The sequence below is a fragment of the Oncorhynchus nerka genome, linkage group LG2 (assembly GCF_034236695.1).
Source record: "Oncorhynchus nerka isolate Pitt River linkage group LG2, Oner_Uvic_2.0, whole genome shotgun sequence".
NCBI classification, from domain to species: domain Eukaryota; kingdom Metazoa; phylum Chordata; class Actinopteri; order Salmoniformes; family Salmonidae; genus Oncorhynchus; species Oncorhynchus nerka.
In genome coordinates this window covers 13,401,163-13,419,452 of record NC_088397.1, presented here as the reverse complement: position 1 = coordinate 13,419,452, position 18,290 = coordinate 13,401,163, and the positions used below count along the sequence as shown (strand labels likewise).

Below are 18,290 nucleotides of genomic sequence, written 5' to 3'. Positions count from 1 at the left end.
TCGGGTAGGCGAAGTTTGTCTTTTCATTAAATGTTTAAAACATTGGACCACTTTGCCCACCCGGTGCGCAGGGCTTCTGAATGAAGTGCACCTACCGCCAACAGCACAACACGTTTTAAAAAATGAGCGCAAGCCGTCATCATTGGCTTCTCTACAGAAATGTTTCATGATATACTAGGAATGCCTTGAAGATCGACCAGACCACTGGTTTAGAGTTTGGATTTTTGCTTCGCCTACCAAATTAAGAGCTAAACCAAAGATTGACCACCATTCGACGTTACAAATGGGAACAAATGAGTCATAGTGGGCAGAACAAGCAAGGAGATGGGCAGAGCCAAGCACGACCTAGCGAGATCCTATTGGCGCGTGTAGCATACATTTGCATATTTACGTTAGGGAACTAAATTCGCCTTTGCACTCCTTTTAAACAATGCCATTTTTTTCTCAACTTTAGCAAAGGGTAAAGTCTGTTCGTAACAGATTATAGTTTTGAGAACAGAACACTGTATTGCGATCAAATGTTTCATCGATGAGAAAACTTGCAGAATTTCGGCCAAAATCCATCTCGTTCCAGCTTCTCCCACTGTCGGACACTGGCTTCCTACTCACTACCATATTTGGTAGTGAGTGGAAACGCCAACCGGATGCTTCACATTTATACATCCGATGAAATATCTGTATAATTGTTCTAACAGTGGCTAAACACAAACTGCAGTTTCCAACCAGTTACTGGCGGTAATGAACGGGTTTCCTCCGCCGTCGTAAAGAGAAGAAGAAAATTTGTTTGCTCTCGACCAAACGTCAGATGACAGGCGAATCTAAACAATAACAAATACACACCTTATGCCAGGGTTATAATTTACGGGGTGAAGGATGGCATTTATAACTGCAAACTGGAATCCGCTCGGGGAAGCGTTTTACAGGTAAACAGATTTTAGCTAGCTTGTGTTAGTTTGCTCACATGACCAGAATCTTTGCAAAATGCTAACGTTCGCTAGCTAGATACCAAGAAATGACAACTCTGTCAGGCTGGCACTAAAGCCATCTTCCTTCCTTGCTACTTGCCGTAATGCTTTGCTCAATAAAAACAAAGTAACATTCAATATTATTAGCTAATGCACTGCAATAATGTGGGCTTCCCTAGCTAGCCATCTATAGCATATCATGTGACAACTGTCATTAATATTGTGTGTGTGTGTGTGTGTGTGTGTGTGTGTGTGTGTGTGTGTGTGTGTGTGTGTGTGTGTGTGTGTGTGTGTGTGTGTGTGTGTGTGTCTACAGGAAGATCGAGCTGTATGAGATGGGATGGAGCTTGAGAGATGGGCTCAAGGAATGTCTGGTGGCAGCAGCCCCATACGGGGGACCGATCGGTGAGTACACACACACACACACATACCGATATGATGGAGCAGAGAGAATCACTTGCACAATTTGGAGAAACTCGCATTGTTGCAAAATATTTATAATCTACAACGTGTATTCTAACCACATAGCTAATGTTTCTCTCTCTATCCCTCCATCTCTCTCTCTCTCCATTTCTCTATCCCTCCCTCCATCTATCTCTCTCAGCTCTCCTAAGGCAGCCACAGAGGCCTTCCTCCAGCGCACGGCCCCAGCTGGAGATCTATTCCTCCTCAGGCGCGAACATGGCCAGCTTCCCGGTACACACACACACACACTCCTACACACACACACACTCAGACACACTTATTCACTCTTTCTCTGTCTGTCCCTCTCCTCCGTCCCTCTTGTTTCTCCAGTGGAAGAGTGGCCCAGTGAGACAGCTGGGTTGGACAGTGTGTGATGACCTGCTGTGTATCCAGGAGGATGGCACTGTCCTCATCTACGACCTGTTTGGTGCCTTCAAAAGACACTTCAGCATGGGCAATGTGAGCACACATAACACAAATAAACATGATAAAAACATGATCATCCACCTGACGTGTGTGTGTGTCTTTGACAGGAGGTGGTTCAAAACCAGGTGCTGGAAGCCAAGGTGTTCCACTCACCCTATGGAACTGGTGTCGCCATAGTAACGGGAGCCTCACGCTTCACCCTGGCCACGAACATTGACGACCTGAAGCTGAGGAGACTCCCGGAAGTCCCAGGTGTGTGTACATGTGTGTATGTGAAATCCTGTCAGTCCTCAATTCCAAATGAATAGAGACATTTGTCACTATTTAATTGATTAATTGGTGTGTTGTTCCTCCAGGCCTCCAGGGGGCACCCTCCTGCTGGGCAGTGCTCACTCAGGACAGACAGACCAAAGTGCTGCTGGCCAACGGAGCTGACATCTACATACTGGACAACACATCCTGCACCCCTGTGGTGAGACAAACACAAACAACTTATTCATTACTGTGTCTAATCATCCTTTCTCTCTCACCTCTAACCGTGTGTGTGTGTGTGTTCCAGACCCCTCCAGGCCTCTCTCCACAGGCCTGTAGCATCGTGAACATGACTGTGTCATTCAGCTATAAGTACCTGGCTCTGTTCACAGACTCAGGACACCTGTGGATGGGCTCAGCCAACCTCAAGGTAACATGGATTACTATCCCTCATACTGTATGGCTCCATGATGTGGCTAGCTTCCACTATTATCCATGTATTATCTACTGTCTATACACACCAGTGGTCCTCAAATCAAATTTATTTATATAGCCCTTCGTACATCAGCTGATATCTCAAAGTGCTGTACAGAAACCCAGCCTAAAACCCCAAACAGCAAGCAATGCAGGTGTATTGCATGCTTCTAGCGAGGGCAATTTTGGGGCTTCACCATGTTTCATTGAAATGTACAGCTGTGTGTCATCCGCATAGCAGTGAAAGTTAACATTATGTTTTCGAATGACATCCCCAAGAGGTAAAATATATAGTGAAAACAATAGTGGTCCTAAAACGGAACCTTGAGGAACACCGACATTTACAGTTGATTTGTCAGAGGACAAACCATTCACAGAGACAAACTGATATCTTTCCGACAGATAAGATCTAAACCAGGCCAGAACTTGTCCGTGTAGACCAAATTGGGTTTCCAATCTCTCCAAAAGAATGTGGTGATCGATGGCATCAAAAACAGCACTAAGGTCTAGGAGCACGAGGACAGATGCAGAGCCTCGGTCTGATGCCATTAAAAGGTCATTTACCACCTTCACAAGTGCAGTCTCAGTGCTATGATGGGGTCTAAAACCAGACTGAAGCATTTTGTATACATTGTTTGTTTTCAGGAAGGCAGTGAGTTGCTGCGCAACAGCCTTTTCTAACATTTTTGAGAGGAATGGAAGATTCGATATAGTTTAAAAAAATATTTTCTGGGTCAATGTTTGGCTTTTTCAAGAGAGGCTTTATTACTGCCACTTTTATTGAGTTTGGTACACATCCGGTGGATAGAGAGCCGTTTATTATGTTCAACATAGGAGAGCCAAGCACAGGAAGCAGCTCTTTCAGTAGTTTAGTTGGAATAGGGTCCAGTATCCAGTATGATATTTTCAGTATACCAGGGAGCTAGTTTCTTATGAGAAATGTTTTTAGGGTTGCAACTGCATCTAGGGTATTGCGCAAGGTTAAATTGAGTTCCTCAGTTAGGTGGTTAACTGATTGTTGTCCTCTGGCGTCCTTGGGTAGACAGAGGGAGTCTGGAAGGACATCAAGGAATCTTTGTGTTGTCTGTGAATTTATAGCACAACTTTTGATGTTCCTTGGTTGGGGTCGGAGCAGATTATTTGTTGCAATTGCAAACGTAATAAAATGATGGTCCGATAGTCCAGGATTATGAGGAAAAACATTAAGATCCACAACATTTATTCCATAGGACAAAACTAGGTCCAGAGTATGACTGTGACAGTGAGTAGGTCCAGAGACATGTTGGACAAAACCCACTGAGTCGATGATGGCTCCGAAAGCCTTTTGGAGTGGGTCTGTGGACTTTTCCATGTGAATATTAAAGTCACCAAAAATTAGAATATTATCTGCTATGACTACAAGGTCCGATAGGAATTCAAGGAACTCAATGAGGATCGCTGTATATGGCCCAGGAGGCCTGTAAACAGTAGCTATAAAAAGTGATTGAGTAGGCTGCATAGATTTCATGACTAGAAGCTCAAAAGACGAAAACATATATATATATTTTTTTTGTAAATTTAAATTTGCTATCGTACATGTTAGCAACACCTCCACCTTTGCGGGATGCACGGGGGATATGGTCACTAGTGTAGCCAGGAGGTGAGGCCTCATTTAAACACAGTAAATTCATCAGGCATAAGCCATGTTTCAGTCAGGCCAATCACATCAAGATTATGATCAGTGATTAGTTCATTGACTATAATTGCCTTTGAAGTAAGGGATCTAACATTAAGTAGCACTATTTTGAGATGTGAGGTATCATGATCTCTTTCAATAATGACAGGAATGGAGGAGGTCTTTATCCTAGTGAGATTGCTAAGGCGAACACAGCCATGTTTAGTTTTGCCCAACCTAGGTCGAGGCACAGACACGGTCTCAATGGGGATAGCTGAGCTGACTACGCTGACTGTGCTGGTGGCAGACTCCACTATGCTGGCAGGCTGGCTAACAGCCTGCTGCCTGGCCTGCACCCTATTTCATTGTGGAGCTAGAGGAGTTAGAGCCCTGTCTATGTTGGTAGATAAGATAAGAGCACCCCTCCAGCTAGGATAGGGTCCGTCACTCCTCAGCAGGTCAGGCTTGGTCCTGTTTGTGGGTGAGTCCCAGAAAGAGGGCCAATTATCTACAAATTCTATCTTTTGGGAGGGGCAGAAAACAGTTTTCAACCAGCGATTGAGTTGTGAGACTGCTGTAGAGCTCATCACTCCCCCTACCTGGGAGGGGGCCAGAGACAATTACTCGATGCCGGCACAGCTTCAGCGTGTAAATCAGAAAGATGTGTTGCGCTTGGTGTTCTCTGACTGTTTCATCCTAACATTGTTGGTGCCAACGTGGATAACAATATCTCTATACTTGCCAGTTTTAGCTTTAGCCAGCACCATCTTCAGATTAGCCTTAACGTCGGTAGCCCTGCCCCCTGGTAAACAGTGTATGATCGCTGGATGATTCGTTAAGTCTAATACTGCGGGTAATGGAGTCGCCAATGACTAGAGTTTTCAATTTGTCAGAGCTAATGGTGGGAAGCTTTGGCGTCTCAGACCCCGTAACAGGTGGAGTAGAGACAAGAGAAGACTCGGCCTCTGACTCCGACTCGCTGCTTAATGGGGAAAACCGGTTGAAAGTTTCTGTCGGCTGAATGAGCTACACCGGTTGAGCATTCCTACAGCATTTCCCTCCAGAAACCGTGAGAAAGTTGTCCGGCTGCGAGGAACGTGCGAGGGGATTTATACTAACGTTACTATCTGTACTTACTGGTGGTACAGACGCTGTTTCATCCTTTCCTACACTGAAATTACCCTTGCCTAACGATTGCGTCTGAAGCTGGGCTTGCAGCACAGCTATCCTCGCCGTAAGGCGATCGTTCTCCTGTATATTATGAGTACAGCGACTGCAATTGGAAAAAAAATAAGTTGAGGGAAAAACCCAAAATATAAACGGTAATTAAAAAGTAAAACCGTAAAGTTGTCAGGTAGCAAAGTAAGGTTGGCAACAAAACGCACAGCAACACGTAAACAAGTCTGCAAATTGTGACCTCAACCCATCCAGGCATTCCCAGTCTTATCACAGCTTCTAGGTTGCCAGGCAGCCGTAGAGTGTAAATAGCTCTGGTGTGTGGAGCGCTGACCATTTTGGGCCAAGAGTTTTTTTTCCTGGTCAAGTTCTATAGTCAGTAGAGGCCACGGCCCTGTATATCAGACATGTCTAATGTAGATGTGTATTATGGCAGTCAGCTACTGACTGTTGTTTGTTCCCCAGGACAAGCTGAGTGAGGTGGACACCAAGGTGAGGACCCCGCCTAAACAGATGGTCTGGTGCAGAAGGCCAAAGAGCCAGCAGCCTTCTGTGGTCATCATGTGGGACAGGCTCCTACTGGTGGCCGGAGAGTGTACAGACACCATCCAGTATCCTTCAGCTCACAGCAGTTATTGTTGTTCCTGTTAGCTCAGCTAGCTTGTTCCTGTTAGCTCAGCTAGCTTGTTCCTGTTAGCTCAGCTAGCTTGTTCCTGTTAGCTCAGCTAGCTTGTTCCTGTTTGCTCAGCTAGCTTGTTCCTGTTTGCTCAGCTAGCTTGTTCCTGTTTGCTCAGCTAGCTTGGTCCTGTTAGCTCAGCTAGCTTGGTCCTGTTTGCTCAGCTAGCTTGGTCCTGTTTGCTCAGCTAGCTTGTTCCTGTTAGCTCAGCTAGCTTGGTCCTGTTCGCTCAGCTAGCTTGGTCCTGTTAGCTCAGCTAGCTTGTTCCTGTTGGTTTGTTACTGGTAAAGGTACAATTAGCAATATGGCAATTCTGCTCACAAATATCAACACAAGCATAATACAAATCTGCCACTGATCCAAATGTGTGCCCTCTCATGGAGCCTTAACCAGTGTTTAGATACCCTCTGGATGAGGAGAGTGTGTGTGTAGCAGAGCTGGATGGAGTGAGGATCGTAGGAGGGTCCAGGCATGAGCTGCTACAGGAGGTGCCCTCGGCCTGCCAGGACATCTTTAAAATCGCCTCCATGGCTCCTGGAGCTTTACTACTGGAGGCACACAAGGAGTACGAGGTACGTGTCTGTGTCTGGGAGGTACGTGTCTGTGTCTGGGAGGTACGTGTCTGTGTCTGGGAGGTACGTGTCTGTGTCTGGGAGGTACGTGTCTGTGTCTGGGAGGTACGTGTCTGTGTCTGGGAGGTACGTGTCTGTGTCTGGGAGGTACGTGTCTGTGTCTGGGAGGTACGTGTCTGTGTCTGGGAGGTACGTGTCTGTGTCTGGGAGGTACGTGTCTGTGTCTGGGAGGTACGTGTCTGTGTCTGGGAGGTCTGTACGTGTCTGGGAGGTCTGTACGTGTCTGTGTCTGGGAGGTCTGTTTGTGTCTGTCTGGGAGGTCTGTTTGTGTCTGTCTGGGAGGTCTGTTTGTGTCTGTCTGGGAGGTCTGTGTCTGGGAGGTACGTGTCTGTCTGGCCCTGTGACTAACAGCTTTTCACTTTACTGGATACATGTACTGGAGGATATTGTTTTGTGTGTGTGTGTAGAAGTCCAGCCAGAAGGCAGATGAGTACCTGAGAGAGATTAAGGAACAGAGTGTATTGGGGGAAGCGGTGAGACAGTGTGTGGAGGCTGCTGGGTATGAACATGAACCAGAGACCCAGAAAACACTGCTCAGGGTAAGACACACACTATCTCTCTCTACCTCTACTTTGCTCTCTTTCTCTCTCTCCCTATGTCTTCTCTCTCTTTCTCATCTATTCCTGCATGTTAAGTTGAAGATCAAAATGTGTCAGTCCACAGATATATTCATGTTTTTCTCCCCCACTCTATTCCTCCCTCTCTCCCTCCCTCCCTCCCTCTCTCCCTCCCTCTCCCTCCCTCCCTCTCTCTCCCTCCCTCACCCTCTCTCCCTCCCTCACCCCTCTCCCTCCCTCCCTCTCCCTCCCTCTCTCCCTCCCTCACCTTCTCTCCCTCCCTCACCTTCTCTCCCTCCCTCAACCTCTCTCCCTCCCTCAACCCTCTCCCTCCCTCAACCTCCCTCAACCCTCCTCCTCTCCCTCAACCCTCTCCCTCCCTCAACCTCTCTCCCTCCCTCAACCTCTCTCCCTCCCTCAACCTCTCTCCCTCCCTCAACCTCTCTCCCTCCCTCAACCTCTCTCCCTCCCTCACCTTCTCTCCCTCCCTCACCTTCTCTCCCTCCCTCAACCTCTCTCCCTCCCTCACCCTCCCTCTCTCCCTCCCTCAACCTCTCTCCCTCCCTCAACCTCTCTCCCTCCCTCACCTTCTCTCCCTCCCTCTAGGCTGCGTCCTTTGGGAAGTGTTTTCTCAGTAACTACCCACCAGAGGCGTTTGTCAGTATGTGTCGAGACCTGAAAGTTCTCAACTCTGTCCGAGAGTACACTGTGGGGATCCCCCTCACACACACACAGTACAAACAGATGACTGTTCAGGTCCTCATTGACAGGTAACACCCCAGGTGTGTGTGTGTGGGTGTGTGTTTACACAGTGTGTGTGTGTGTGTGTGTTTACTCTCTGTACACGCATGTTAAACAGGTTGGTGTACCGTAAGCTGTATCCCCTGGCCATTGAGATCTGTCGCTATCTGAAGACACCAGAGTACCAGGGAGTCAGCAGAGTTCTCAAACACTGGGCCTGCTGCAAGGTGAGGCGGAGGGGGTCATTTTACTGCATGTATGTTCTTAACATGTTCTAACAGGTACAGTGCTGTGAAAAAGGATTTGCCCCATTAAAATGTTCTCCACTTTTGCATATTTTTAATACTGAATCTTATCAGATCTTCAACCAAAACCTAATATTAGACAAAGGGAACCTGAGTTCACAAATAACACAATGACATTGTTCATAAACAAAGTTACGTAACACCCAATGCTCCTGTGTGAAAAAGTAATTGCCCCCTTACACGCAATAACTGGTTGTGCCACCTTTAGCTGCAATGACTCCAACCAAACACTTCCTGTAGTTGTTGATATATCTCTCACACCGCTGTGGAGGAATTTTGTCCCACTCTTCCATACAGAACTGCTGTAACTCAGTAACATTTGTGGGTTTTTAAGCATTAACTGCTTGTTTCAAGTTCTGCCACATCTCATTTGGGATTAGGTCTGAACTTTGACCAAAATGTGATACTTTTGACTCATCTGTCCATAGAACATTCTTCCAAGAGTCTTGATGATCATCCAGGTGCTTTTTTGTCAAACTTGAGTCAACTTTTTGGACGACATGGGTCCCATTATGTCTGGTGAAAACCAAACACTGCATTCCACAGTAAGAACCTCATGTGTGGTGGTGGTAGTGGGATGGTTTGGGGATGCTTTGCTGCCTCCAGACCTGGACGACTTGCCTTAATAGAAGGAATCATGTATTCTGCTCTGTATCAGAGAATTCTACAAGAGAATGTCAGGCCATCCGTCTGTTAGCTGAAGCTGAAGCACAGCTGGGTCATGCAGAAAGACAATGATCCAAAACACAATCAAGTCCACATGAAAGATAGCAGATAGTTTTTCCTGGGACTGTGTCTCTTGAGATTGAAATAAAACGTGTGTCTGTCTGTCTCAGGTCCAGCAGAAAGAAGAGCCTGATGAGTCCATAGCACATGCTGTCAGTGTGAAGCTGGGCGAGGCAGCAGGAATCTCCTACTCTGAGATCGCTGCCAGAGCATATGAGTGTGGCAGGACGGAACTGGCCATCAAGGTACTACACACACACACACACACCAGCAGGCCTGAACTGACTATCAAGGGACAGCCACATTCTAGCCTCACGGGCCTCCAACACAAGAGAGAGTGATTAAAGAGGCAATCCAAAAGACGTCATTTGGATGGATTGAACATGTTCACAGAGGTTTATCATTGGGAATGTTACCTTGACAATACTCTTCCCCTCTCCTCTCTTTCCCTCTGTCACCACCCTGTCTCCTCTCTCTCCCTCTGTCACCACCCTGTCTCCTCTCTCTCCCTCTGTCACCACCCTGTCTCCTCTCTCTCCCTCTGTCACCACCCTGTCTCCTCTCTCTCCCTCTGTCACCACCCTGTCTCCTCTCTCTCCCTCTGTCACCACCCTGTCTCCTCTCTCTCCCTCTGTCACCACCCTGTCTCCTCTCTCTCCCTCTCCCACCACCCTGTCTCCTCTCTCTCCCTCTGTCACCACCCTGTCTCCTCTTTCCCTCTCCCACCACCCTGTCTCCTCTCTCCCTCTCCCACCACCCTGTCTCCTCTCTCTCCCTCTGTCACCACCCTGTCTCCTCTTTCTCTCTCCCACCACCCTGTCTCCTCTTTCTCTCTCCCACCACCCTGTCTCCTCTTTCTCTCTCCCACCACCCTGTCTCATCTTTCTCTCTCCCACCACCCTGTCTCCTCTCTCCCTCTCCCACCACCCTGTCTCCTCTCTTTCCCTCTCCCACCACCCTGTCTCCTCTCTTTCCCTCTCCCACCACCCTGTCTCCTCTCTTTCCCTCTCCCACCACCCTGTCTCCTCTCTTTCCCTCTCCCACCACCCTGTCTCCTCTCTTTCCCTCTCCCACCACCCTGTCTCCTCTCCCACCACCCTTTCCCTCTCCCACCACCCTGTCTCCTCTCTTTCCCTCTCCCACCACCCTGTCTCCTCTCTTTCTCTCTCCCACCACCCTGTCTCCTCTCTTTCTCTCTCCCACCACCCTGTCTCCTCTTTCTCTCTCCCACCACCCTGTCTCCTCTTTCTCTCTCCCACCACCCTGTCTCCTCTTTCTCTCTCCCACCACCCTGTCTCCTCTTTCTCTCTCCCACCACCCTGTCTCCTCTCTTTCTCTCTCCCACCACCCTGTCTCTCCTCTTTCTCTCTCCCACCACCCTGTCTCCTCTTTCTCTCTCCCACCACCCTGTCTCCCACCACCCTGTCTCTTTCTCTCTCCCACCACCCTGTCTCTCTTTCTCTCTCCCACCACCCTGTCTCTTCTCTCTCTCTCCCACCACCCTGTCTCTCTTCTCTCTCCCACCACCCTGTCTCCTCTCTTTCTCTCTCCCACCACCCTGTCTCCTCTTTCCTCTCCCACCACCCTGTCTCCTCTCTTTTCCCTCTCCCACCACCCTGTCTCCCACCACCCTGTCTCCTCTTTCTCTCTCCCACCACCCTGTCTCCTCTCTTTCTCTCTCCCACCACCCTGTCTCCCTTTCTCTCTCCCACCACCCTGTCTCCTCTTTCTCTCTCCCACCACCCTGTCTCCTCTCTCTCCCACCACCCTGTCTCCTCTTTCTCTCTCCCACCACCCTGTCTCCTCTTTTCTCTCTCCCACCACCCTGTCTCTCTCTCTCTTTCTCTCTCCCACCACCCTGTCTCCTCTCTTTCTCTCTCCCACCACCCTGTCTCCTCTCTTTCTCTCTCCCACCACCCTGTCTCCTCTTTCTCTCTCCCACCACCCTGTCTCCTCTTTCTCTCTCCCACCACCCTGTCTCTTCTCTCTCTCTCCCACCACCCTGTCTCTTCTCTCTCTCTCCCACCACCCTGTCTCTTCTCTCTCTCTCCCACCACCCTGTCTCTCTCTCTCTCCCACCACCCTGTCTCTTCTCTCTCTCTCCCACCACCCTGTCTCTCTTTCTCTCTCCCACCACCCTGTCTCCTCTTTCTCTCTGTCACCACCCTGTCTCCTCTTTCTCTCTGTCACCACCCTGTCTCCTCTTTCTCTCTCCCACCACCCTGTCTCCTCTTTCTCTCTCCCACCACCCTGTCTCCTCTTTCTCTCTCCCACCACCCTGTCTCCTCTTTCTCTCTCCCACCACCCTGTCTCCTCTTTCTCTCTCCCACCACCCTGTCTCCTCTTTCTCTCTCCCACCACCCTGTCTCTTTCTCTCTCCCACCACCCTGTCTCTTTCTCTCTCTCCCACCACCCTGTCTCCTCTTTCTCTCTCCCACCACCCTGTCTCTCTTCTCTCTCCCACCACCCTGTCTCTTCTCTCTCCCACCACCCTGTCTCTCTCTCTCTCTCTCCCACCACCCTGTCTCTCTCTCTCTCTCTCCCACCACCCTGTCTCTTCTCTCTCTCTCCCACCACCCTGTCTCTTCTCTCTCTCTCCCACCACCCTGTCTCTTCTCTCTCTCTCCCACCACCCTGTCTCTTCTCTCTCTCTCCCACCACCCTGTCTCTTCTCTCTCTCTCCCACCACCCTGTCTCTTCTCTCTCTCCCACCACCCTGTCTCTCTTCTCTCTCTCTCCCACCACCCTGTCTCTTCTCTCTCTCTCCCACCACCCTGTCTCCTCTCTCTCTCCCACCACCCTCTCCTCTCTCTCTCTCCCACCACCCTGTCTCTTCTCTCCCTCTCCCACCACCCTGTCTCTCTCTCCCTCTCCCACCACCCTGTCTCTCTTTCCTCTCCCACCACCCTGTCTCTTCTCTCTCTCTCCCACCACCCTGTCTCCTCTCTCTCCTCTCTGTCACCACCCTGTCTCCTCTCCTCTGTCACCACCCTGTCTCACCACCCTGTCACCACCCTGTCTCCTCTCCCTCTGTCACCACCCTGTCTCCTCTTTCTCTCTGTCACCACCCTGTCTCCTCTCTCTCCCTCTGTCACCACCCTGTCTCCTCTCTCCCTCTGTCACCACCCTGTCTCCTCTCTCTCCCTCTGTCACCACCCTGTCTCCTCTCTCCCTCTGTCACCACCCTGTCTCCCTCTCTCTCCCTCTGTCACCACCCTGTCTCCTCTCTCTCCCTCTGTCACCACCCTGTCTCCTCTCTCCCTCTGTCACCACCCTGTCTCCTCTTTCACCACCCTGTCTCCTCTCTCCCTCTGTCACCACCCTGTCTCTCTCTTTCCCTCTGTCACCACCCTGTCTCCTCTCTCCCTCTGTCACCACCCTGTCTCCTCTCTTTCCCTCTGTCACCACCCTGTCTCCTCTCTTTCCCTCTGTCACCACCCTGTCTCCTCTCTTTCCCTCTGTCACCACCCTGTCTCCTCTCTCTCCCTCTGTCACCACCCTGTCTCCTCTTTCCCTCTGTCACCACCCTGTCTCCTCTTTCCCTCTGTCACCATCCTGTCTCCTCTTTCTCTCTGTCACCATCCTGTCTCCTCTTTCTCTGTCACCACCCTGTCTCCTCTTTCTCTCTCCCACCACCCTGTCTCTTCTCTCTCCCACCACCCTGTCTCCTCTCTCTCCCTCTGTCACCACCCTGTCTCCTCTTTCTCTCTGTCACCACCCTGTCTCCTCTTTCTCTCTGTCACCACCCTGTCTCCTCTTTCTCTCTCCCTGTCTCCTTCCAATTATTTGTGCCTCTCTCTGGGTCTAGTTGTTGGAGTTTGAGCCTCGTTCTGGGGAGCAGGTCCCCCTTCTACTGAAGATGAAGAGGAGTCAACTGGCCCTGAGTAAAGCTATAGAGAGTGGAGACACAGACCTGGTTTACACGGTGGTGACATACCTGAAGAACGAGATGAACAGAGGAGACTTCTTCATGACGCTCAGAAACCAACCGGTAGCTCTGAGCCTCTACCGGCAGGTATAGTCACAGACACACACACAACTCAAGACTCTACACACAGTTACACACGCACACAATGTGGTTTAATCTGTGTGTGTGTGTTAGTTCTGTAAGCACCAGGAACAGGACACACTGAAGGATCTGTTCAACCAAGACGATGACCATCAGGAGCTGGGTAACTTCTATGTCAAGGCCAGTTACAAGGAGAAGAAGCTGGAGGCTCGCCTGTCTCTGCTGCAGAGTGCTGTAGATGAGTACAACAAGGCCAAGAACGAGTTTGCAGCCAAGGTGAGACCCAGACAGTTTTAAGTGCAGATTTGATCTCACCAGGCTCTGAACAGCATTAGCACTTTCGACCAAAAATGAACATGTAAATTAGATCATGACAATGTTCTCAAAATGTTGTCTCATTATTATAGTGCTCTCTGTCTGTCTCTGTCTCTCGCTCTCTCTGTCTCTCTCTCTCTGTCTGTCTCTGTCTCTCTCTCTCCCCCCTGCCTGCCCCAGGCGACAGAGGAGGAGATGAAGCTGCTACGTTTCCAGAGGCGTCTGGATGAGGAGAAGGGAGAGGCTCTGCTGGGCCTGTCTCTCCAGGAGACTCTGCATGCCCTCCTCACCTCCAACTTCCAAAAGCAGGCTGAGCAGCTCTACAGGGACTTCAGGGTGCCAGACAAAAGGTAAGGGCTGTGTGTTATGCTGCTTTCAAGACACCTGGGAACTCTGGGGGGGAAAAAACAAGGTCAAATCATAACGTCAGTGATCTTCAGGTCTTGGAATTGTGAGTTGGATGACCGTTCAAAATGGTTCGGAGCTTGTTTCCCCCTGAGTTCCCAGTTGTCTTGAACGCTCGGAAGTCATAGATTTCCCAGTTGTCTTGAACGCTCGGAAGTCATAGATTTCCCAGTTGTCTTGAACGCTCGGAAGTCATAGATTTCCCAGTTGTGATTTCCCAGTTGTTTTGAACGCTGCATAACGTCACTGTGTTGTCGCATATTGAACACGTCACTGTGTAGTACCTTATCGATGACGTCACTGTGTAGTACCTTATCGATGACGTCACTGTGTAGTACCTTATCGATGACGTCACTGTGTACTACCTTATCGATGACGTCACTGTGTAGTACCTTATCGATGACGTCACTGTGTAGTACCTTATCGATTTAATTTTATTAGGATCCCATACTAGGGTCCGACACAACAAAAAATACATTACTGGCAGCTTCATTAAATAGTATCCACAAAACACCAGTCTCAACGTCAACACTGAAGAAGCGACTCCGGGATGCTGGCCTTCTAGGCAGAGTTCCTCTGTCCAGTATCTGTGTTCTTTTGCCCATCTTAATCTTTTATTTTGATTGGCCAGTCTGAGATATGGCTTTTTCTTTGCAACGCGGAGCCAGTTTGCGCTGTTCTGTGAAAGGAGTAGTACACAGTGTTGAAAGAGATCATCAGTTTCTTGGCAATTTCTTGCACTGAATAGCCTTCATTTCTCAGAACAAGAATAGACTGACGAGTTTCAGAAGAACGTTCTTTGTTTCTGGCCATTTTGAGCCTGTACTCGAACCCACAAATGCTGATGCTCCAGATACTCAACTAGTCTAAAGAAGGTTAGTTTTATTGCTTCTTTAATCAGAACAACAGTTTTCAGCTGTGCTAACATAATTGGAAAAGGGTTTTCTAATGATCAATAAGCCTTTTAAAATGATAAACTTGGATTAGCTAACACAACGTGCCATTAGAACACAGGTGTGATGGTTGCTGATAATGGGCCTCTGTACGTCTATGTAGATATTCCATAAAAAATTCTGCCGTTTCCAGCTACAATAGTCATTTACAACATTAACAATGTCTACACTGTATTTCTGATCAATTTGATGTTATTTTAATGGACAAAAAAATGTATTTTCTTTCAAAACAAAGGACATTTTTAAGTGACCCCAAACTTTTGAACGGTAGTGTACATTTTAAAACATTAACATGTTGTCTGTGTGTGTGTGTGTATCAGTTACACATACATGTCAGTACATACACACAACAGGTAGGTCACATGGGCGAGAGGCGTTGTGCCATGAGCTGTTATTTTACTTGGTTTTTTAAAAGCAGGTTTGCTGTTCATTTGCGTTTTATATGAGATGGGAGTTTCATGCAATCATGGCTCTATATAATACTGTACGTTTCCTTGAATTTGTTCTGGACCTGCGGACTGTGAAAAGACCCCTGGTGGCATGTCTGGTGGGGTAAGAACGTGTCAGAGCTGTGTGTAAAACCAGAGAGCGATGAGACAACACTATAATCATGAGACCACACTATAATCATGAGACCACACTATAATCATGAGACCACACTATAATCATGAGACCACACTATAATCATGAGACCACACTATAATCATGAGACCACACTATAATCATGAGACCACACTATAATCATGAGACCACACTATAATCATGAGACCACACTATAATCATGAGACCACACTATAATCATGAGACCACACTATAATCATGAGACCACACTATAATCATGAGACCACTATAATCATGAGACCACACTATAATCATGAGACCACACTATAATCATGAGACCACACTATAATCATGAGACCACACTATAATCATGAGACCACACTATAATCATGAGACAACACTATAATCATGAGACCACACTATAATCATGAGACAACACTATAATCATGAGACCACACTATAATCATGACATCAACTATATTTTTTTGAGACCACACTATGCTATAATCATGAGACCACACTATAATCATGAGACCACACTATAATCATGAGACCACACTATAATCATGAGACACTGGCACCACACTATAATTACTATAATTATATTAGCTGAGACCACACTATAATCATGAGACAATGAAGACCACACTATAATCATGAGACCACACTATAATCATGAGACCACACTATAATCATGAGACCCCTCTATAATCTGAGACCACTATGCAGACCACACTATAATCAGCTATAATCAGAGACCACACTATAATTGAGACCACACTATAATTGTAGACCACACTATAATCATGAGACCACACTATAATCATGAGACCACATTAACTGACCACACTATAATCATGAGATGAGACCACACTATAATCATGAGACCACACTATAATCATGAGACCACACTATAACTGTCATAGACAACACTATAATCTATAATCATGAGACCACGTCACTTAATCATAGATGAGACGTCACATTGTCATGGTCTAATTTGACATAACTTATTTTTTTTTAACAACTATGCAGTCAGTCTTTCAACTCTTATAGACAGACTATGCAGTTATTTATATTCTCCTTGTTCCAATCATGAGATGACGTCACTGGCATGCATGTTATTTATATTAGTCCCTTAGCTAGGTCTTTCTTGTAGCACCTGACCATATTACTGTACAATAATCAAGATGAGATAAAACGACACATTGCCGTCACTGTGTAGTCCCTTCTCGATGACGTCACTGTATAGTCCCTTCTCGATGACGTCACTGTGTAGTCCCTTCTCGATGACGTCACTGTATAGTCCCTTCTCGATGACGTCACTGTGTAGTCCCTTCTCGATGACGTCACTGTGTAGTCCCTTCTCGATGACGTCACTGTATAGTCCCTTCTCGATGACGTCACTGTGTAGTCCCTTCTCGATGACGTCACTGTATAGTCCCTTCTCGATGACGTCACTGTGTAGTCCCTTCTCGATGACGTCACTGTGTAGTCCCTTCTCGATGACGACGTCACTGTGACGTCACTGTAGTCCCTTCTCGATGACGTCACTGTGTAGTCCCTTCTGTCGTCCCTTCTCGATGACGTCACTGTATAGTCCCTTCTCGATGACGTCACTGTGTAGTCCCTTCTCGATGACGTCACTGTGTAGTCCCTTCTCGATGACGTCACTGTGTAGTCCCTTCTCGATGACGTCACTGTATAGTCCCTTCTCGATGACGTCACTGTAGAGTCCTTTATTGATGATGTCACTGTGGTCAGGTACTGGTGGCTGAAGCTGACCGCTCTGGCAGAGAAGGATGATTGGGAAGAGATGGAGAAATTTGCCAAGAGCAAGAAGTCCCCCATCGGCTATCTAGTATGTTGTTTATATAACCTTTATACAATGTTATTCATCCAATAGGCTACTTGACCAGTCATTTATAACCTTTATACAACTTTAGTTACGTAACTAACCTCTCTCTTTCTCTCTTAGCCCTTTGTGGAGGTGTGTGTGAAACAACACAATAAGTACGAGGCCAAAAAGTATGTTTCCAAGGTGACCCCAGAGCAAAAGGTCAAAGCCCACCTGGCCATAGGGTGAGTTTGTTTGTGTGTGTGTGTGTGTGCGTGTGTGTGTGTGTGTGTGTCAGTGTGTAGAAGCTAAACTCCTCTCTCTCTTTATCCTTCTCTCTCTTTATCCTTCTCTCTCCTTGTCAGTGATCTGGAGGGGGCAGCCGAGGCAGCTATAGAGAGGAGGAGTGAAGGAGAGATCAGCACTGTCCTGTCCCGCTGTTCTCCCACCACAGACCGAGCCCTGCTGGAGAGACTCAACCGAGCCAGATCCACTGCTGCCAAAAAGTGACCTCCCTGAAATCCTATTCAAACCACAAAATATCTCACTGACAAAAAAAGTGAGCCCTATCAAAAACGCACTAAGAACTGTTGCTGTTGAAAAGTGACCCGTCAACCACCATTCACCTCAGCTCCAGCCTATGTCCTGCTTCAACTACGTTTGGAGGGGAAGGAGTGATTTGGGAAAGAAAGACATTCCAACACACACACAGCTTAGACAAGCTGATATCAACAGCACTCCCATACTGTACCAATCATGAAAGAAATGTGCCTCTGGACTGTCTGTTTTAGCCAAGAGTTGCAGTGAGATCATCTCAATTCTCAATGAATTGTATTCATCTTGTATATCCTGTGTTTTCACATCTGTTCAAATGACGGAAGTGACAGAAGTAGGGACACCACTTTTGACTATTGAGAAGCACAGATTGCTCCCATTTACTGTCTGCGGTAAGCTGCTTGTGTTACTGACTCTCCTCTCCAGATCATGTGATTGTCATATTAATGAAACCATGTTGGTGTTGTTCACACACTGCAGACCATTGTCTCATGTTGTATCATTGAATAAATGCATTCCTTTGTAAAGGGGCTACAAAACGATAGAGGAACACGTACTCAGGAAGGTGTCCTAAAGAGAACATTATGGGAATTAGGCCACTGGAGA

The 18,290-nt window shown here is 47.7% G+C and overlaps 1 protein-coding gene across 2 annotated transcripts; it reads left to right on the top strand.

Annotated features, from left to right (window-relative positions):
- Window positions 1-704: 704 nt before the first annotated feature.
- On the top strand, window positions 705-18,211 carry vps16 (VPS16 core subunit of CORVET and HOPS complexes). Of its 2 annotated transcripts, XM_065023376.1 has the most exons (19): window positions 705-923; window positions 1,282-1,370; window positions 1,570-1,661; window positions 1,761-1,889; window positions 1,964-2,108; window positions 2,213-2,328; window positions 2,416-2,538; window positions 5,878-6,023; window positions 6,489-6,660; window positions 7,128-7,259; window positions 7,884-8,047; window positions 8,137-8,245; window positions 9,160-9,294; window positions 12,858-13,064; window positions 13,152-13,334; window positions 13,554-13,723; window positions 17,057-17,153; window positions 17,271-17,374; window positions 17,495-18,211. In XM_065023376.1, the coding sequence occupies exons 1-19, from the start codon at window positions 874-876 to the stop codon at window positions 17,637-17,639; spliced, it is 2,508 nt and encodes an 835-aa protein (XP_064879448.1). In that variant the 5' UTR covers window positions 705-873; the 3' UTR covers window positions 17,640-18,211. The 2 variants fall into 2 exon arrangements, with proteins under 2 accessions (XP_064879448.1, XP_064879447.1); XM_065023375.1 differs by having other exon boundaries at window positions 1,570-1,889.
- The last annotated feature ends 79 nt before the right edge of the window (window positions 18,212-18,290 follow it).

Coding starts and splice junctions, on each gene's coding strand:
- vps16 (XM_065023375.1), top strand. CDS start 874: ATGGCATTTATAACTGCAAACTGGAATCCGCTCGGGGAAGCGTTTTAC. Junction 924..1,281: donor CTCGGGGAAGCGTTTTACAG/GTAAACAGATTT, acceptor GTGTGTCTACAG/GAAGATCGAGCTGTATGAGA. Junction 6,661..7,127: donor AGGCACACAAGGAGTACGAG/GTACGTGTCTGT, acceptor GTGTGTGTGTAG/AAGTCCAGCCAGAAGGCAGA.